The 21,955-nt window shown below is 43.1% G+C and overlaps 1 protein-coding gene and 1 long non-coding RNA gene across 3 annotated transcripts in view; one reads left to right on the top strand and one right to left on the bottom strand.

Moving 5' to 3' along the window:
* LOC148778869 (uncharacterized) overlaps positions 1-2,903 on the top strand; it is a 30,741-nt gene extending 27,838 nt beyond the window's left edge. For both annotated transcript variants that reach the window (XR_016038295.1, XR_016038296.1), the window contains 2 exons: positions 1,311-1,428; positions 2,652-2,903. This is a non-coding gene — a long non-coding RNA (uncharacterized LOC148778869). The remainder of the gene's footprint in view (positions 1-1,310; positions 1,429-2,651) is intronic.
* Positions 874-21,955, bottom strand: part of SLC9A9 (solute carrier family 9 member A9) — a 678,791-nt gene continuing 657,709 nt past the window's right edge. Inside the window, exons 15-16 of the mRNA XM_055412241.2 lie at positions 3,801-3,906; positions 874-2,487 (exon numbers count right to left, since the gene is read on the bottom strand). Coding sequence (XP_055268216.1) covers positions 2,269-2,487; positions 3,801-3,906 — 325 coding nt within the window. The 3' untranslated portion in view covers positions 874-2,268. The remainder of the gene's footprint in view (positions 2,488-3,800; positions 3,907-21,955) is intronic.

The following is a 21,955-nucleotide window of genomic DNA, read 5'->3' as shown; positions in this document are numbered from 1 at the left end:
TGTTTAGCTGGAAAAAATATTCTTTTTCCAAGCAGAAGAGAGCTTTGCCTGTGGCTAGGAGGCTATTTTCACTCTACCATCTTAGCAAGTTGGTGCTGGGTTAGACCGTGTATCTTTCCTTCTTCACCCCACCTCATTTCCATCCAGCATGTCATATTTCTCTCCCTTCTTTCCACTTCTGCCCCCACTCACATCTGTCTATTTTAGGGGGGATCTTCTCTTTCCTTGGAGTGTCTTTTTCCATGCAAAGGGAAAGAAACAAAACATGAGTTCCTGCCTCTTCCTTTCACATGATGAAGGCAGAAGTTAAGATGAACCTTTCTCTTTGCCCCTGCTTTGGTCCTTTCTCCTCTAGCCCCTCCTCCCCTATTTTTGAAGCTCTTTTTGGTTTCTGGTTCCCTGTCCTGTGAAAGGAGGCGCTCCCCTCTGCCTGACTCCACCTTCCCTTCTCCTGTCGTCCCAGCTCCATGCTCTCTACATGCATCATTGACTCGGCCAGGAACTCCCATGACTCTTCCTGGCCAGAGGATGCCTGCATCTCCCTTACATCACCTTTCACCTGGCACTTCAAGAGTAAGGCCTTAGCACTGCCAATTAGCAACGACAGTAGATGGTGGCTTAGTCACTAAGTCATGTCAGGCTCTTGCGACGCCATGAACTATAGCCTGCCAGGCTCCTCTGTCCATGGGGATTCTCCAGGCAAGAATACTAGAGTGGATTTCCATTTCTTTCTCCATGGGATCTTCCCTGGAGATCCAGGAATCGAACTTGGGTCTCCTGCATTGAATCGGTAAACCGACTGAGCTACAAGGGAGGCCCTAGGACAGTAAAGGACCGTATTATTTTAAAATAATGTACTAGCGAACACACTCGTACTTTATAACAAAGTTTTATTAGGATTAAGTCAAATTAGAAAACTTCATGCTCTGCCGCTTGCCATATTTATCTGGAATGACCAGGATATACTTAGCTGAGTAGAAAATAATTTGTGCCCCTGGATTCTACCGTTTGGAAAGCAAGAGGATTGCTGTGCATAGCGGCGTGCCCGGCACCTCCATGGTTCGTGTGGAAAGCCTGAAGACTTGTCAGCAAAGCATATGTTGCTTTCAAGCTTTGGGGCCCACAAAGACGCTCATCCTCAGACGCAGACGCTTCAGAACCTGGGCACCCATGACTCGGGCTGACCTTTTTGGGGTCTGATAAGAACATCTGTTATTTCAAGAGAAGCTGGGTTTGAGGTATCTTAATGGCTTAAAGGCACAGGTCGTGCAGCTGAATTAAAAGCTGTTGTGTTGGTCTCTCTGCCACAGGTCACGAGCCGCGTCTTGTGAGCAGGGTGCTGATGCTGCGTCCTTGCCGCTGCCTGGGGGCTCTGCGCATGCGCAGTCCTGCTCTTCTCGCTCCTGCACCTGCACAGTTCTCTCTCAGGTGAGAACTCTAACCGGAGGGAGCCTGGGCAATGGGATCTCATCGCTCCACAGACAGAAGGACTTGCCACAGAGCCAGGAAGTGACTTGAATGCAAGCAAGGATAGGACAGCTGAAAGCTGGTGCGGGGAAGAGAACCGCACTGTCCCTGGAAGGGGTCCCGCCAAGGTGGAAAGTGGCACTGCGGAGTGCTTCCCAGCTGTCAGGAACCCCTTCAAGCAGTGGGAGGAGCCGATTGAAGAGGATACTCAGGACAGGGGTCCCCACGCACCAAGGCCATCAGCAGTGGTGTGGAGCTCTTATCTGGACAAACAGCCCTGGATCGCTAGGAGCAAGTGGGACCCCATGTTCTAAACATGTAAAACGTGTCACTTCCTGAATCAATGGGTATTCCCTTCAGATTAGGAGCCATGCGTTTAAGCTCGGAAACTCTTTTTAAACAGAGTTTTAAAACTCTCCCTAATGAGGGAATAGAATCTCAAATCTGAGGGAAGGGTCAGGAGAGCTGTATACAGAAAAGAAATACCTTGCAGACACAAGAACAACTGTTTCATCCTTCCAGCAATTAAACACCTGTCTCCTATCCCCACACCCTCCCCACCCTACCCAATTCATTAATAAAAATGGCACTGTCCAAAACTTAAATCAGTTGCCTAATATAGAGGAATGATAATAAATTCTCATTTCTGTGGGCACCAGAGGATGTATATTTTGAATCTCTCCTTTTCTGCTCTTCATACACTTTCCAGCCTCTTTCCATGTACTTGGCCTCATCAACTTGGCTTGTATTCTTCAGTGAGCCCTGCATGACCTGTGATCATGTCTGCGCTGTTCACGCCCATCAATTCAGCTGGGATTGACTAGGAGTTTTCTCAAGCTTGAGTTCATAGCTTCCCAGGCCAAGGTCCCCCTCGTAAATGTTTTCCTTGCTTGGAGTCTGGGGTGAAGCTTTCTGGTCCTCCCCAGGAGGGCTGCAGGGTGAGGTGCCTTGCTCCTGGTAATTCATGGCAAGTTCATCCTGGTTTACGATGCATTCAACATCATCCTCTTTGAGATGTTCCTAGATTTTGGAGAGAAAGAGAGAGAGTTCACTTGATAAAAGCAGAAGACAATAGCAGTCCTGCAGTATAGGAGAACAGGATGTTCATTTTCCTTTTTACATTGCCCTGTCTTGACTTGGCTGAGTTTCTGGTATGCCACATGTAACCTTTTCCATGTCTGTAGGAGTTATGAAACATTTCTAAGATGACCTTGAAGATGGTCATCATCACACAATCATAAGAAGACTCTATGTCCCATCAGTAAGAGAATGTATGCCAATTGAGCACGTCTGTGGGTTAAATAAAATGCCAAAGAGGAGTTAAAATAAAATGCTATGGATGTTTTGAGTGGGTATCTAACCTGGATGAGAGGAGTTTTAGAATTGTTTGACCTCAGAGTACAGAATGATTTCCAATATTGGTTTTGGAATGCACCAGTATCGGTTTTAATATTTTAACTCAATGTCTGCTATATTTTCTTTGAAAAGTTTCAAATGGGATGAGTGTCCCAAGGCTAAAAGTGGTTGGAAGTTTCCATGGTGGGTAATGGTGGAAACCAACTAGATCTGGCCAATAAAGTTGTCCTCCCCTTGAAGAAAGGAATTAAAATCTCAAGTTTTCTTTCATTGACTTTGGGAAGACCTCACAGAATTCCCTGTAGAATGAGCCCTGGTTAGGTGACCTTAGGTCAGTGGTTTCGAACGTCAGCCCGTACTGCAATCACTCCTTAAAGCACAGATACTGGGGTCCTGAGGCCAGAATTCTGAGGTGGGGCCTGAGAATCTTTGTTTAAAACAAGTTTCCAAGTGAGGCTGAAACTGCTGGTCTGAGGACACACTTTGAGAATCACCGGCTCAGGCTGTTGTGTTCTGAGCACATCTGAGATCTGAGATGACTTTCTCTCTGTTTAGACATGGGGTTGGGTGCCACAAACTCCAAGATTCTGCTCCTCTCCCATCTCTGACACTCTGATTTACTGGGAGGGAGTCTAATTGCTTCTCAGCAGTTTTTTTATTCCACTCCCTTCAGCTATAAGGCACCTGGCCTAATATTCGAAACCTTAAAAACATAGCAGTTTGTGAGTTAATATTACTTCTTTTATATTTTTCTAAATTCATTTTATGGTTAAAAATATTGGTGACAGTAAAAAATTGCATTTTTAAAAAGAAGAATGAGCCCACATCAGCAACAATGGAAAAGAAAAGAGAGAAGTTTTTGGTGCAGTGAATTTTAAGAACTGTATGCTTTCTCCTCAAGGCAGGAAGAAATAGCCCCAAGGTTCCGGGTTTCATCAGTATTCACCAAGCCTGTCCCTCACGAGATGTTTACTCACCCCATAGGCCTGAGGACTGGTGAGCAGTCGGGAAATTGGGCTACACCATTCAGGTAACGTCGTGGTCAGTGGAGGACCAGAGTGAGTTAGAATTGGTTTCAGGTATCTGTGAGGCCTGTTAAGGAATACTTGCCAAGAGGAAGTTAGGTCTGAGTTTCTCACATAGCACAAACCTTTGCATGCAGTGAAAGATAGTTATTTTTACTTTCATATCCCCTATTCCCTCACTAAGGAAGTAATGTGGCCTGCACAAATTTGCTATTTATGTTCTTTGATCCCCACACTTTCCCAGCCCTCCTGGTAGTCTTTAATCATGGGGAAATGGCACCTGGACCAGCCAATGTCAGAGAGGTGTGAATGGTCCTCTTCTCCTCGCCTCTCCCACTCGACGTCTCCTCAGCTTAGAGAATGTATTCTTAAGAATTATTTGAAATAATAGCATAAAAGATTGTGTTTTCTTAAAACTGCACACACAGCTTAAACCACTGGTAATTTTCACACAAAAAAGGTATTTTTTCACAAATACCTTTTCACACAAGAGGTATTTCATAAAACGTTCCCTCATTCGAGAACTGGGTAGTAAACACAGATTGCTTGCCAGAATAGTTTTATTTTCACTATTCAACACAGTCAGTTTATACTTCATACATCAATGCATTGCCATACAAAATTATGTAAATAAGCTGGAGCTAGGTTTATTCTATTGTCTAACACCTGTCTGTCTCCTTTCTTCATCCCAAAGTGCTCTAACGAGTTAAAAGAAAAACCTGTTTATCTAAAGCCTTTAGGTTTCCCTCCAGTCTAGCAATAATGAAATCCCTAGAGGCTGCCGCCTCAGGTTGCCTTTTTTTCTTTTTTCCTCCTAGAAAGGTAGTGAAATTATTTCACCATTCCATCAGAAACAACTTTCAAGCTTTGTATTATTTCCTCTGCTGGAGAATAGTTCACCTCGTCAACTTTCTGAAATCCTATAATAAATAGGGAGAGGGGAAAAAAATGGAAAGCATTTAATGTTGGTTCATGAAGATGTGCACTCACCTCCAGGCACTCAAGAGAAGATCTTGGTGGAGGCTCTACTGGAGCCCATCCACAAGTGGACGACACTACTCCGTCATTCCGGGATGCCCTGAGTGTGTGGGACAGAGGGGCATGCAGCTGGCAGGGGCCAGGAATCTGCTGGCCTCTGGCTTTGAATCATTCACACCCACAGTGGGGACAAAGCAGGAGAGGCTCATGAACACAGTCTAGTTATGATGCGAGGAGAGAGATTGAAGAGATGCTTAAGAGGGTCTTTGATTGCAACTGCGAGCGGAAAACTTGCCGACTGCTTTCAGATGTGCAGCTGTTAGCTCAGTTAAGGATGGGGAAGATATTAAAGTTCAGAGCCTGGCATTGCCTGCGACATTTTGCAAGTCCATCTACAACTCTGGAAAGCTCTTGATGATCTTCCATTAATTTTTATTACAGAGTGTTATTTCCTTCATTTTATGGATGAAGGCATTGGGGCCTAAATATACGATGATTTTAGGTAATCCAGAGGCTCCCTTTGCTATCTGCATCCACAAACATCATATGCTAGCAGAAGGAAATTTCTCAGGGTGGAATTGAGAATGTGACCAGTTGGTTCTTCAGGGAGAAAAGCTCGCAGACCACACCCCTGCTGTTGAGCTGTGGACCGGCTCAGGCAGGAGCATGTGGTCTAATAGGCTTTACGGTGTGTATAGGTCAGGGAGAAAATTTTTTTAATGGGGAGCTGAGATGAAGGATACATACACACACACACATACATATAACTGGAGTATAAGTCAAAGAAAATTCAGCCAATTTTATTTTCAGATGGAAAAGTGACAGATTCCCAGGTGGCACTAGTAGTAAATAACCCACCTGCCCATGCAGGAGACACAAGAGATGCACGTTCGATCCATGGGTCAGGATGATCCCCTGGAGAAGGAAATGACAACCCACTCCAGTATTCTTGCCTGGAGAATCCCATGGGCAGAGGAGCCTGGGGTTCTACAGAGGAGCTACAGTCCATGGGGTTGCAAGAGTTGGACACGACTGAAGTGATTTAGCAAGCACAGCACATAAATCAAAGAAAATCCAGCCAATTTTATTTCCAGATGGAAAAGTGACAGCAAATAAGCAGCATCTTTAGTGATGCTGTGTACATAAAGATGGGGTTTGTCAAGGTTCTAAGTTTAGGAAAGGCCTGGGCAACTTCCATTGTTTTGAGATTCTCAATATACTGAAAAATCAAAATGCCAAAACCATGTCACAAAAGGAAAACACAAATTTAAAACTACACAATGAACATTTTCTTCTTTTCATCCTGATGTTATTGCTCAGTGGCTCAGTCGTGTCCGACTTTTTGTGACCCCATGGACTGCGGCATGGCAGGCTTCCCCATTCTTCACTATCTCCCATTTGCTCAAACTCATGTCCATTGAGTCACTGATGCCATCCCACCATCTCTGGATCCTCTGTCTCCCCATTCTCCTCTTGCCCTCCGTGAGGTAGCTCTTTAACTCTCTGTGTCTTATTATTGGAGCTAACACTTAATCACTTACTTTGTGGCTTTCTGTGAATGTGAGGCCTGGACCAAATGGGCGACAATTTGGTCCCTCTGGACAGGCTCTGGGATTCCCAACTCAGAAGACTTGCATACAACTGGCAACTCTGCCCCTTCACTGACTCTGTGACCTATGGTCTAGCGACTGACCCCTGTGAGCCTCAAGTATTGCTGTGAATATTAACTGATATAATGTGGGAAAATGGTGTTGTACTCTCTCACATGCCATTCAAATGCTATTTTATAAAAAAGAAATATTTCTTAAGTAATACTTTTTTGAGAAAGCGGTGTGTCTATTGTTCATATAACAGAGGAGAAATGTTGCTAGGGTAGAGATGAGAGAATGGCACTCAGCACTTGGTGTGGTATCAGGAGTCACAAGCTAGTAGTTAGTGGTTGGAAAATTTAAGCTGCTTCTGCACCAAAAATAGCTATTTGGGTTAAACATTATTGTGTGGGGGGCTGGTGTCAGGTGGTAGGTGAGAGGTAGGAGACTTTGTTGTCATAAAACTCTTCTTCTAGGAAACTCATGATGCCATTCAGGCTGTGTCTCAGTAGCTTCAGGTCAAAGGAATAACACATACATCCTGTGGCAGTGACTGGAATGTGTAAGTGCCATCCACAGACGCCATGTGGAGCAGGGTCTGTGTTTGCCAACATCTTAGTTTGCCCAGAGCTTGCCATATATAATGTTATGTGCTCAATGGATGTTTATTGAATTTATGGTCTAGGAAAATATTCAAGGGTGCTATGAGTGATGGAGGTAGATTCTGGGCGACTATGCCAAGGGAAGAATGAAGGGGGCAGATGACAGCCAACAGATGAGGATTTCCTGAGGATAAAAGGCTCAGGAAGGTCAAGTCAAAACGGACTTTTTGGGACTAAGTTATTAGACAAATGGGACCATGTGATAATGGCACAAGAAGAAGTGGCTAAAAAACAGCCACCGTATCTCACTGGCTTGATCATTCATTTGTTCCTTCATAGACCCACATGTTTTTACCTTATGTGCAAAACCAGTGGGGTACCCACAATAGAAAATTAACAGTTACAGTCTGGTGGCTCATATAGTAAAGAATCTGCCTACAATGGGGGAGACCCAGGTTCAATCCCTGAGTTGGGAAGATCCCCTGGAGAAGGGAATAACAACCCACTCCAGTATTCTTGCCTGGAGAATCCCATGGACAGAGGAGCCTGGGGGGTACAGTCCATGGGGTTGCAAAGAGTCAGACACGACTGAGCAACTGTCACGGTATGGAATGCAAAGTGTTTTGCCGTATATTCTTGTCTCTAGGCGGTGGTCACCTTGAGGGTAGGGCTGTCCCCTTCACCTGGTACAGTGGTTGATACATTTTAGATGTTCAAGAAATAGTTGTTGAATTAATGAAGACAGTAAGCTCAAAGAGAATAAAAGAATTGCTCAGTGGAATCCAGCCAGTTAGTTATTGGAAGAACCGGCCTTGAGATCCCAGACATTTCCATCACATTGAGTATCTTCCTTCTGTTACAGAGACACTGAGTAACAGGCCTCATCTGATTAGATAGCTGATTTGGAATGGGGCAATCGGTGACTTTCTGAGTTCTTCATTGCTGAGCAGGGTCTGGAAAGTGGCTAGATCTCCAGGGTTACTGGAATTATTAAAATAGTAAGAAAACTCTTTTGATCTCCAGAAAACCCCTACTGCTGATTTTGCAAACTGGGTTATTTTTCTTATCAGGTTCTAGTATATGTTTGGAGAGAGAGATATTCCCCACTGGGTATTTTTGGTACAGCTAGTTTTGCTTTTCTAATAAGTTAGAAATAACGTCGAGATGAAATGTTAGGCTCTAGGGGGGGAAAAAAACAATGACTTTTCTCATCTTTAAAGGGCATGAGTTTGGGAATAGCAGTTTGGTTCAGGAGATATAAGTAAAAGCTGGAGCTCTACCCGGAATTTAACATGTGTGAAATAGGAAAGACAATTAACTCAGGCCAAAAGAGAAAATGCATCTGCTATCAGCAGGTCCAGACCTAAATTTAGTGCTTAACTGAACTAACTTCGAAAGTACATGGTGACACTGATTTCTCTCTTCTGTTAATTTTTGCTTTATTTTGTTTATTTAAAATTTTTATTGGAGCATTATTGTTTTACAATGTTCTGTTGGTTTCTGCTGTACAAAAAGTGATGAATCAGCCATATGTATACACATATCTCCTTCTTGAAGCTCTCTCCCCTCCCACTCCCATCCCACCCCTCTGGTCATCACAGAGCACGAAGCTGAGCTCCCTGTGCTATACAGCAGCTTCCCACTAGCTAGCTATTTTACACGTGGTAGTGTATATGTGTCAGTCCCAATCTCCCCACTCTTCCCCCTTCCTCACTGTGTTTACACATCCGTTCTCAATGTCTGTGTCTCTATTCCTGCCCTGTAAACAGGCTCATCTGTAAAATGTTTTGATTATTTTAAATCATCATTTTTTGTCCCTTGTCTTTGGGGTCTCAAAGAGTCAGACACGACTGAGTGACTTTCACTTTTCACCTTCATAAAACTACGTCCCATTTGCTATGGACTTGTTGAGTCCCCACACGGTTCTTTACTCAGCATCCATGAACGGAACTAGCAGAGGACATCCCCATATTGTACACAGCCTGTCACTCTTTGATTTCACTGTACAAATCATACCCTTTATGCTTTGTTTCACAGGAAATGGGGGCTGACAAGTTGAATGTGTTCCCCCTCTTTCCTTTGGATTTATTGGATTCTATAATTAGACACTCACTGTCTTGCCATCTTGCCTAAGGATGTGATCAACCATTCTGCTAAGCTGTCTTTGAGGTTCAGGTTGGAGGAAGGCTTTAAGAGCCCAACCAAAGCCCTCCTCTTCAAGCTGTTTCATCACCCTGTTCTCTCTCGCTTGCCTTCAGTTCTGCACTGGGCACTCACAGGGAACATAGGGGTGGGATCCTGTCCTAGCAACCACTCTATTTCCAGAACAATCTATCAAGATGGCACCTTCTCCTCCTAGGCTATCCTTGAAATTCTGGTTTAAAATCAAGGAAATTGTAGAAACCCCACTATTCACACACATGGGTGAACATGTATTCCTTTGGCTGACAATCCTAACCTTTACCATTCTAGAGGAAATTGCCCTAGATAACTGCTGGGGCAGAACGGAAGTCTGGATAAACACTCTGATGAGTAAGCAGAACTGTCTAGAATAAGCCAGCAAGGAGTAACTGTAACCCCCTTCAGCTTGATCTCTGAGTTCTGCCACTCATGTGTCTATTTGGTCTCCCTTCAAGGTCAATGTGCACATACCTACCTGATAGCATTTATCACACTGTCTTGAAGTTAATTGTTTACATCTCTGTCTCCCTCTTTAGATTCTAAGCTCCCTGAGGGCAAGGATGTGCATGCATGCGTGCTCTGTCTGTTCAGTTGTGTCCAACTCTTTGTAGCCCACCAGGCTCCTCTATCCATGGGATTCTCCAGACAAGAATACTGGAGTGGCTTGCCATTTCCTTCTCCAGGGCATCTTTCTGATCTAGGGATCAAACCCACATCTCCTGAATTGCTTACCCACTGAATCACTTGGAAAGCCAGAGGGCAAGAAATTTATTATTAAATAAAATCTTTTATTGTAAAATGAAAAAGGGATACATCAAACCTCACAAGCCTAATGTATTATATCTGAATGGAAGCTTCCAGATTGCAGGAAACAGAACTATGTGGCCTAACCCTTGAAGCCCTTTCCAGGTGTCTAATCCTAATCAAAACTTCTTCCTTTCCCCAAAAGTAACTGTATCCTGACTGTTATACTAATCACTTCTTGGAGTTTTTATTATAGTTTCGTCACTTAAATATGCATACTGACACACTACAGTTTGGTCTTGCCTATTTTAAAAATGTATTATGTCTTTTAATCTATAGATTACTCTTCCACCGTTTTCTTTATAATTATCTTCTGAAGAACTTGGGCCATTTGACCTGTGGAGTTTCCCATAGCCTGAATTGCTGGCTGCAAACTCATGTGCAACCCATCATGTTCCTCTGCCCTTTGTATTTCCTTCAAATTGCCAGCTGGATCCAGAGATGGGATCAGACTCAGGTTCTATTCTCCTCCTTCAGCAAGACTCAAGAAGGCACAGCATATCTGGCTGTCTCTCTCTGTGTGATCTCAGCAGCCACTGACGTGTAATACCTATATCTATTTGCTCACTGGGATGTGCAAACAGTGAAATTCTAATTTTATCTTTTCATTCTTTTATTAGTAGAATGCTTTTATAAAGAGACACTTTTCATTTGTCCTATTGGAATGTTCAATGGAATAGTCAATATAGGAAAGACAAAATAAATGTTTGATTTATTCCCTCTGTTTACTAGTTTTCCAGATAACTAATGGTTATGACTCCCTGAAAATGACTTTTTCTTTGCTTAAATATCACCATGAAGTAATGAATTTGATTGTAATTATTATCATCATTGAAGCTCAAACTGAAGCTTTTTGGTCAATGGGAATCTTCAGATTGGCTTCTGAGTCCTATTGACATAATGCTAGTATATTTGATAGCTTCCTTGTCATCTGTATGACAAGTTGTAGGTTCATCTTGTACATTTCCTGTTTTGGACCTCAAACCAGCTATTTCTACAACATTCCTTGGTGCTTTTTTCAGTGAGAAATGGTATTTTAATAGCACAATCTGGGCATCAAGGGTTGCCGTATACAATGGGGTGCTGGTAAATGTTTAGCAACTAACTCACTAGGAAAAAAGGGCAGATATGTAGCATTTCTCAATTTCCACAGTGTAAACCCTCCCATTATGGCTTATTCTAATATATCAACATGAAGTCATTAAATGTTGATCTGGGCAAGATGTGTACAACCTGTTCTTACCAGCTCTTGTAAACCAGCTTCACCATACCCCTGGTTATATATCTCATGAGTTCCTATGGATACTTTCAATTCAGTTCAAGAATTTGATTCTCAAGTATATAGGAAATGGATAAAAGTAGAATATTCTGTAATGACTCATTTATTTTATCCATAGTATTATAGTAATCGCACAATAATAATACTACCACCATAATAATTACAGAATATGGATATTTTATAATATTTAACCATTTTTGCTCATCCTTCTGTCATTCTGCTGCTGCTGCTGCTCTAGGCAAGAACACTGGAGTGGGTTGCCATTTCCTTCTCCAATGCATGAAAGTGAAAAGTGAAAGTGAAGTCGCTCAGTCGTGTCCGACTCTTAGCAACTCCATGGACTGCAGCCTACTAGGCTCATCCGTCCATGGGATTTTCCAGGCAAGAGTACTGGAATGGAGTGCCATTGCCTTCTCTGTCTGCCATTCTAGCTTATTAAATAAAGAAAATCTACAGAACAACTATACATAATTGTGCTATATTTACACAGTCAGAGCATATAACCACTATATTCTATATTCTCTTTCTGCTGTTGCTGCTGCTTAGTCGCTTTAGTCGTGTCCGACTCCGTGCGACCCCATAGACGGCAGCCCACCAGGCTCCCCTGTCCCTGGGATCCTCCAGGCAAGAACACTGGAGTGGGTTGCCATTTCTCTCTCAGTTCAGTTCAGTTCAGTCGCTCAGTCGTGTCCGACTCTCTGCGACCCCATGAATCACAGCATGCCAGGCCTCCCTGTCCATCACCAACTCCCGGAGTTCACCCAAACTCATGTCCACAGAGTCGGTGATACCATCCAGCCATCTCATTCTCTGTCGTCCCCTTCTCTTCCTGCCCCCAATCCTTCCCAGCATCAGAGTCTTTTCCAGTGAGTCAACTCGTCGCATGAGGTGGCCAAAGTATTGGAGTTTCAGCTTTAGCATCAGTCAGTCCTTCCAATGAACACCTAGGACTGATCTCCTTTAGAATGGACTGGTTGGATCTCCTTGCAGTCCAAGGGACTCTCAAGAGTCTTCTCCAGCACCACAGTTCAAAAGCATCAATTCTTCGGCGATCAGCTTTCTTGGTAACTATATATTTAATGCTCACCTTCAGGCCTTATGTCAATGTCTTTCTAGTCATTTGGATTGTCTGCAGCTTTTCTTTAGTAGATTCCTCAGAAAGGATTCATGGGAACATTCTCTGAGTTCGTGCATATTGATAACAATGCCCTTTATATATTGAAAGTCTGTTTTCTGGAAATAAAATTGTTGACCTATGCTTTCTTTAGTTGATTACTTAAATATGTTTTTATTTTCTTTTGACATTAGGAGTTGCTCCTGAAAAGTCTAATGAAAATATAATATTCTTTCCCTTATAAACCATGTATTTTTTCTTCAGATGCCCAAAGGACATTTTTTTAAGTTTATTAATTTCACTAATTTTTTTCTGATATTTGTTGTTCCTAATTGCTAGTCTCATCTACATGGTGTGCTCTTTCAGTGTGTAAAGTGTGTTTACACTTTACAGTGTGTTAAGTGTGTTGTGTTTCAAGAAAGTTCTCTTAAATTACAACTTCTCTTGTTTCCTTGCTTTGCTTTTTTTTTTTTCTGAATGTTCACTCTTTACCTGTCTTCATTTTTTTTCACTTTCTCTTAAACTTTTAAAATCTTTTCATTTCCTTTTAACTTAAAACACTTTCCTTTTACCTGAAATTTCTCCTAAGGTATTGTCCATTGTGTTTATTTGTTTGTGTAGCCCTTCTGATTTGCTATTCATTTCTGAAATGTATATTTTTTTAAACTTTTAAATTATCTCCAGAGTTTTTTCTTATTCTGATTTATTTTGTTCTTTCATAGCTTGTGTCATTTTCTTAATGTCTTTTAACCTGTTTTAATATAGTATGTTATAGTTTTGATCTATTTATGGGTATATCTTTCTGGCATTTTTTTCATCATTTGTAGAGATGTTATTCTGTTCCTTATCCTCTTTTTTTCCCTTATAATAAGTCTCTATGGGATTTGACTACTTTTCTATTGTTCAGTTTTATGCAAAATTAATTTTCCTGAACTTAAAGAATGAGGCAGGGCTCAGGAAAGCTGTCCTGACTTCACAGGGATCCCTCTTCTGCTGTGTTTATATAGTGTTAAACATGGCAGCTTGCATTCTGAGCTTTCCTGCCCTGTTTCCTATGCCACTGCATCCCCCTACACCCCCACCAGCTGATCTGGACCTTGCCTTTCCAATCGTCATGAGTCACTATCTTCTCTATGCAGCTCAATTTTGATGCCACTCCAAGGTCCTTTCTCCTGAATGCTGCACACTGACCTGGAAGGGAGCCCTCTGAAAAAATGCCCCTGTGCTCATCATTTGTACATAATTTTAAGAACTCTCAGGGGTCTTGTCTGCTCCAGCAATCGAAAGACTGCTGTTGCCACTGTCGTCTTCCCAGAACCCTCCAGGACTGTATTTTATTTGATCTTATGTCATTGGTAATTATTAATAGTATCTAGCACATTATTCGGAGAAGGCAATGGCAAGCCACTCCAGTACTCTTGCCTGGAAAATCCCATGGACGGAGGAGCCTGGTAGGCTGCAGTCCATGGGGTCGCTATGAGTCGGACATGACTGAGCGACTTCACTTTCACTTTTCACTTTCACACATTGGAGAAGGAAATGGCAACCCACTCCAGTGTTCTTGCCTGGAGAATCCCAGGGACGGGGGAGCCTGATGGGCTTCCGTCTATGGGGTCACACAGAGTTGGACACGACTGAGGTGACTTGGCAGCAGCAGCACATTATTAATGAATGGGGATGGGGTCTAGCTAGATTTGTAAATTGTACTCTGTCTGAATTGCCTAAGCTATCTGGGAATTGTCCATAATTCAGCCACTGTAGCTTTGATTTACCAGAATGAACTTCCTATGTCACACCAGGTGAGCCCAATGGCACCTGGAATCATGGTTCTTAACCTCCCCTGGTCTTGGGCTAGCGAAAAAATGCCTGTGTGCTCATCATTTGCATACAATTTCACAGGACATTTTAGAGATACCTTAAAATGTATCCATGCTCCCCTAGAGATCCTGAGCTAGGAAACTGGTGATTAAGTATTAAGGACGAGGGCAGACTAAAGACCGAAAAAATGATGTGGTTGCTATCCTATTTGTATATGGAATTGGTTTCTATCACTGGTATCTATAAGGTCTACCTATTAAATATTAATTCTATCAGCTCCAGATAGACAATCCAGGGGCAGAGAAAGGGCAGTGGAATTTGTTGGAGAGGTTAAAGGAAAGAAGACAGTTGTAGGATAGCAAAGCAGCCAGTGTAAGTAGGGCAAGTGGACACAAGATAAACAGAGGGGAAATATTGGAATCATGAGGCCGGAGGAAAAGAAACCTGAGAGTTCATCTGATCCACAGCCTTGGATCTAAATACAAAAGAAAGTCTAAATCTGGAGTTTCTCCAAGTGTGGTCACCTGATATCTATATTACAATGGCTTTTTGCTTCTTAAAATGCAAATTTCCGACCCGTTGACCGTGACCTGCTGGGTAGGGTCCTAGCAATCTGCATTGAAACCCCTTGAAAACAACCCCTTGAAAACCACTAAGTGGTCTAAGTGATGCAGAACAGAATGACATCTTGTCTCTTGAAGGACTCTGGTTGTGGATGCGCCACATCTATGAGCTACACTGTGCAATGATAACCATGACAATAATGTTACTTTTACTACCATTGCTTCTCCTCCTACTATTGTGTCCTCAAGATTTTCCCCTTTGGGCACAGAATGGGGTCACAGATTTCCAGGAATCTTTGCTGCTTATCAGATGCAGTTAAGTCCATTTGCACCATGGAGAAGGTTACACTTGGCTCATTGTTTTGACAGAAAACAGTTCTGGAGAAGAATGCTGCAGTTACTCACACAGAGTGAATCTTGGCTTTTCCTAGCCTTCTGGTTGTTACGGGAAGTGCTGCCAAAGACCCAGACTCCCTCTGTTCACTCATGGTGATTTCAACCAGAGGCTTTTATGGGTCACTTGCTTTGTGGTGTTTTGAAGAACTGGGCTGTGAGAAGTGACTCTGCACCAGCACTCCGAGTCTCCACTCTGGTTTGGAGTGAAATGTTTATTTGATTTCTGCCCCCACCCCCCAATACTGATTGAATGTGGTCTTGTGAATGCTGGCGTCTCAGCTAGCTACCCCAGAGTTCATATTTAATATGGAGGTGGCTAAGCCTGCCCGAACCCTCTCTGGCTCATCCATGAGGCTGGGCCCTTTTGCTGGACATAAGAATAGAATGTATGCCTGAGGGGGACTGGTCCTCCTGTGGACACGGGCAGGAGCCCTCATGTACTCATCTTCTGCCTCGGGGAAATAGGAATAGTCACTTCCCTACTGGCAGCTTCAGCGTGGACCATGGGTCAGGATGCTCAGAGCTCAGAGCTAAAGAGGAAACTCCCTTCAATGCTTTCACGGGGAGGAAGGCAGCAGACACCAAACACAGATGGCTGAGGTTCTGGCTTGTGACTGCCTCTCAATTTGAGCAAATGTCTTCAACTCTTGGTGCCTCTATTTTCTCATTACTAAGGAGACTCATGATGCTCTGGTAGGTCTGGTTAGGTAATTATTTAGAGATTGCGATTACCTTGTGTCTTTGATTACCAGGGCTGCGTCACAAAGTACTACACACTCGGTGGCTTAGAATAACAGAAATGTATTGTCTCACAGTTCTGGAAGGTAGGAGTCTGAGATCAAGGTATGGCAGGGCTGGTTCCTTCTGAGGCCTCTGAGAGCCCAACTGCCCACTGCTTCTCTCCTGGCTACTGGTCACGGCCTGAACTCCTGAGTGTTCCTTGCCTTGTAGGTACATTCCTGCATCACTATCTCACCTTCCCATGCTGTCCCCCTGAGTCTTCACAGGATTGTCTTTATAAGCAAACCCATGTTATTGGATTAGGGGCCCATCCCATTTCAGTATGACTTAGTCTTAATTTAAATAATTACATTTGCAAAGCACCTATTCCAAAGAAGCTTACATTGTAAGGTATGAGGGGGTAGGACTTCAATATATCTTTAAAAGACACTTGCTTCTTGGAAGAAAAGCTATGAAAAACCTAGACAGCATATTAAAAAGCAGAGACATCACTTTGCAGACAAAGGTGTGTATAGTCAAAGTCATGGTTTTTTCAGTAGCCATGTATGAATGTGAGAGTTGGACCACAAAGAAGGCTTGAGCACTTAAGAATTTATGCTTTTGAACTGTGGTGCTAGAGAATACTCTTGAGAGTCCCTTGGGCTGCAAGGAGATCAAATTAGTCAACCAATCAACCCAGAATACTCATTGGAAGGACTGATGCTGAAGTTGAAGCTTCAATACTTTGGCCACCTGGTATGAAGAGCTGACTCATTGGAAAAGACTCTGATGCTGGGAAAGATTGAGGGCAGGAGAAGAAGGGGCAGCAGAGGATCACCGACTCAGTGATCACCGACTCGGTGGACATGAGTTTGAGTAAACTCCGGGGATAGTGGAGGATGGGGAAGCCTGGTGTGTTCCAGCCCACGGGGTTGCAAAGAGTTGGACATGACTTAGTGACTGAGCAACAACAAATACCTTTTGGGGAGTGGGATATAATTCAGCTCATAGCTTCCTGCTTCTTCTGAATAATCCCATGTCTTCAGTGTATTTTTTATTTATTTGTGGGGAGTAGACAGGTTGGGTTTGAATCACAACTCTTATTATCTGTGAGTAAGCCAATTTGCTAAGTTCTGTGAGCCTCATTTTTGCCATCCATAACATGGAAATAGCTTATAATAGTGATTTCATAGGGGAGAGGATTAAATGAGATAAAAAAGCACAGGTCTGGGCACATAATAAGTGCTCAACAAACATTAGTTAACATTATTATTACTAGTTTTCGCTGTGTCCTTTGAGGAATTGTAGGTATTAGAGATATATTTAAAATGTCCCCCAATTTGCTCATCCCCGACATGGCCTGCATTCCTACTGTTTCTTCTACTGGCTACTACACTGACTCAGAAGATTCCCGTGTGTTTGTGGAGCTGTGTCCTGCACAGAAGTGCCCAGGGAGGCTCGGCTCACTGTTTCATGTCAGCAGGGCTTCAGATGGAGCACTTACATGCTGAGGCACCTGACACAGGAATGACCTGTCTCCTCAGGGGTAAGACGCTTGCTCGGAAGGGAGGTGTTTTCATGTTGGGCATTGGGTTGTTAAGGTCACCTTAGAGCAGCCTTTTCTCCTCACTGTGTTCTTCTGAGCCCTGGTTGTCCTTGAGGCCAATCCCACTTTCCCATACTCTGAAGACACTGCCTCTTCCTGGCCATCTAGTGAACTCCTAGTAGAATGCACATCCCTTGACTCTTTGAGGAAAACAAATCTCTCCCTCTCTCTCTCTCTCTCTCTCTCACACAGACACTCCCCAGCAGTGCTGACTGCTGTAATCCACTGAGTTTTTTGCACATATGGGAACCAGGATATACAATGCTGGGTTATTTTGAGCTGTGGAATGAAGACTGTTCAGGAGACATTAGAAAATCTTTTTCCTTTGAGAAGACACAAGCGGAGAGCCCTGTGTTATTACAGGGTCACTTGTCATAAATAATCTCACTTTCCTCTCCAGGCACATTTTTCTCTCGATGCAGTCACTTGCAAACTTTTTTCCCCACCTCTAACCCCTACCTGGAAATGCATTTTACAATTACTTCTCAGTACATGTTGTAACATCTACAGAGTCATAAAACTAAAGATACTTGTGTGGTCCACTTGGGCCTACTCCTATTTTTTTATTCCTAGTCCTATTCTCCCATCCTATCCTATCCCATTCCTTCTGGCCTCTATTTGCTTATCTTGGGCATTACTAGGATGCACCAATACCCAGGTCTCCTGTCTTTCTGGTACATCAGCATCTTTGAGGAAGGCACACGGGCTTCTTTGAAGTAACTAGCGCCATATCACTAACTCTGACCAACGTGCTCTGGTCATGGCACATGCATGTGTGCTAAGTCGCTTCAGTCGTGTTTGACTTTGTGACCCCATGGACCGTAGCCCGCCAGGCTTCTCTGTCCATGGGATTCTCCAGGCAAGAATACTGGAGTGGGTTGCCATGCCCTCCTCCAGGGGATCTTCCCGATCCAAGGATCGAACCAGCATCTCTTGTCTCCTGCATTAGCAGACAGGTTCTTTACCACTGGCGTCACCTGGGAAGCCCCTGGGCATGGTGACTAGTATCATTTCAGCACTGAAACACAGGATGCCAGAATCCCTCCAGCTGACTCTCTTCCTGCTATGGTGACCCAAGGAGGCCTCAGGTTGAGACGGTGGAGTCACAGATCAAAGTTACTTGCATCACTGGGTGGCCACATGGAGGACTGCCACTCTAGAGGGTCATCTGCATCCTTAGCAGTCTTTAAGTAAGAGAAAAATAAAAGTGTTTGATGGCAACCGAGATTTGGGAGGTGTTTGTTACTACAGGGTAGTCTGTTCTACTCTAATGTGGTATTCTTGCATACTTCTTTTCTTTCCTTTTGAAGAAATGTTGATCTTGAGTTATTGAAATGATTCCATGACCTACTATGGATAGCCTTGTACAGTTTGCAAATCATTTTCCCAAAGCATCTGCCACATTAACAGCCCCAAAGTTTGGATGGAGAGACAATCCTATAGAGGAGGGTGAGCATACACAAGTGCAGTCTCTCCTCAGGGTTTCAAGTTCCAAGGCTGGGAGACTTAAGGACTGAGTAGTTGTGTGATTTGAGACTTAGAGGGTTAGGATGCAATAATTTTGATAGGGAGGCACCACAGACTAGTTCCAAAGGTGACTGAGTAGTGTTCTGTGGGATTTTTTTTTTTGCTTTTTGGGTGTATGTGGATCCAGATTCAGGCCTCATATATGCTGCTGCTACTGCTGCTGCTAAGTCACTTCAGTCGTGTCCGACTCTGTGTGACCCCACTGATGGCAGCCCACCAGGCTCCCCCGTCCCTGGGATTCTCCAGGCAAGACACTGGAGTGGGTTGCCATTTCCTTCTCCAATGTAGCTTATGTGTTTTGAGAACCCAAAGTACAAATGTATCCCAGTTATCATTAAAAGAAGTTGGAGTACAAATGCATGACTGCTACCACTGTACTGTCAAGTGGTGAGCTCAGAGGCCTCCGCCATGGCTATGTCCTGAGTTAGATTCTTGAAATTCCTTATCCTCTGCTGATACCACATACCTTCTCAACTCTATTCCCTGTACTTGTGAGGCACTGATTCCTGTTTATGTGTCACTGAACCTCTGGGCCTTTGCATATGATGTTCTTTCCATTTGAACAGCTTTTCTTTTCACCTCGGCACTTGGAAATCCTACATTCCTTCAGATACAACTCAACTGTCACTGTGAACCAGGATCTCCTTCATTGCAGGCAGATTATTTACCAGCTGAGCTACCGGGGAAGCCCCTCTGAAATTCCGTTGATTTTTATTTACTCCTCTCCTAGGACTTTCTGCTTCTACCTTTTATTAAAGTTCAGTTCTCCTCCTCCATTCCCACCTTGGGCCAGAGTTGCTCTCTTTTAACTTCTTCATCTTGGGATCCCCCCTCAAATTCCTCCTAAATAAAGAGCTTCCTATGAATAACAATAACCATAATACAGACCCCAAAGTTAGAAGATTCACTAACTTAAAAAAGCAAAGTTGGTTTACAAAGACTTGGAAGGCCTTTGTAGGCTACTTAGCTTCCATATTTACCAAATACTATATAGATTTTTTTCTTTGCATGCTCTATTTCCTTTACTAGGAATGTCCTTTCTCACTTTGTCTTTGGAGGAGGTCCATTTATTCTTTAAAGTCCAAGTGATAGATTGCTTTTTGCCTATCCAATATCCAGTCTCCCTTTCCCCCTTACAATAGCAAGAGGTTCTATTTCCTCAGTAGATTAGGTGGCCAATGAAATGGAAGAAGTTTGCTGGGTAGAATTTCTAGACAAGCTCTGCAAAGAGCATCAAGTTTGTCCTTTCTCCCTTCTTGCCTGAGACTTGTGTGTGCCATCTGAAGCTCCAGCAGCCATGAGATAAGCTTGATGATAGAATCTGTATACTAAGGATGATAGAAGAGAAAGACAGGAGGACCACAGGAATATTGATGACATTCTAGAAGTCTGTTACCAGCTGTAGGTTGATTAATACTGGACTTTTTTACATGAGATGAAACCTCTATTTTGATTAAGCTATTGTTGTTTGGATTTTTGTTATATGTGGCAGATCATAAAGTTCTTCTTTATCACTATTCCTGTATCCTAACTAGGGATTTTTTGTTTAAGCTGTGGTTCCCATAGGCCTTCACTCAACTTTCTGATTATATTTATTGTAATATATAAGAACTATTTGACTTTATATCTCTTCCCCTATTAGACTGTGAGCTTCTTGAGGGAGAAACATGTCTCATTCCTTTCTGTATCTGCAGTGTTTAATGCTCAGTAGACAGAATGAGTCCTCTCAACTGATGTTTGTTGAATTAAGATTTGAAACATATTTCGGATTTTCTGTTAACATGCAAATTATTTTGGGAAGGGTATTATCTGAAACCTGAACCTTATTCGGGATTTAACTGGCAAGAAATAACATCATGGGAAATGACATTGGACAGAGGCCTTTGAGAGGAGGGTGTGAGGGATGAGTAGGGCTGGACTGGCCACAGAAAAAAACCACAGCCATGGGTTTCAGCCTATTTGGATCTCCCCAGGGTAGCTCTTGTTTGCCGGTATGCTTTTCTGCACACAGAACCTTGCTGCTACCTGGAAATCCCTAGAGGAGTCTGCCTGCATTGGAATGCTTTACCTCGACCCTCCTGCCTTCTGAGAGGCAAAGCTTCTCTCCCGAGACTGGGTATCACAGATAACTGGCTCCTTGGGCATAGCTGTGAGTGCCTCTCGTGCGCCCCAGCCCCGTCCCCTTGGTCCCCCCAAACCACTTTGGAAGGGTCTGTCACTCTTGAATTGCAAGATTAAATGAATGCATCTTTGGATAAGATGCTTTGGGAGCTAGATCAAAGTCTTGCCTGCCAGGGCTCTGGACCCCTTTCAGAGTGAGTACAAAACCCGTGCCGCTCTTTCAGTGAATCATGGGGTGCAGAAGGAGAGAAATCCTGTATATTCACTGTATCTACACATCTTCTCAGGAGCAGAGCTCAGGTGGCCTCCTCGGAAACGGGCAGAAAATGGAAAGATTCACTTTCTATTAAAACCGTTCAAAAATTTTATTGCCATAGACAAATATGATCCTTTGGCTAAATAAAACCACTAGGGAGCAAATTAAACCATGCCACATTATATGATTATTCCCTCTTTTGTAAAAATAATAAAAAATGTTTTTGGTAGCTTTGCTCTGTGTTTGTATATCTGTTTTAATAAAAGGTTCCAAGGTCTTTTTGTTGTGTGTGTGTGTGAGTCAAAGATCTGGATATAAGCCAAACTAGTGGCAGGAGCTGTCCCACTTGCCACAGAAAAAGGAAGAAAAAACACCAAGTCATTATACAATTTCACTCTCCTAAATCAAACCTTCCATTTGCCACGATTATTTACCATTGCTTTGTAATTGTGAGCAGACAGCTGAGTAGGACTGGAAGTCTATTCATTCTTTAAAGTGACATAAAGTGGCACTTGGAGTCCCAAATGATAATTGTTCTTTTCTCCTTGTTAAT

The sequence above is a fragment of the Moschus berezovskii genome, chromosome 1 (genome assembly GCF_049115385.1).
Source record: "Moschus berezovskii isolate FMDL1 chromosome 1, NW_MosBer_1.0, whole genome shotgun sequence".
Lineage (NCBI taxonomy): Eukaryota > Metazoa > Chordata > Mammalia > Artiodactyla > Moschidae > Moschus > Moschus berezovskii.
This window is presented reverse-complemented; position numbering and strand designations above follow the sequence as displayed.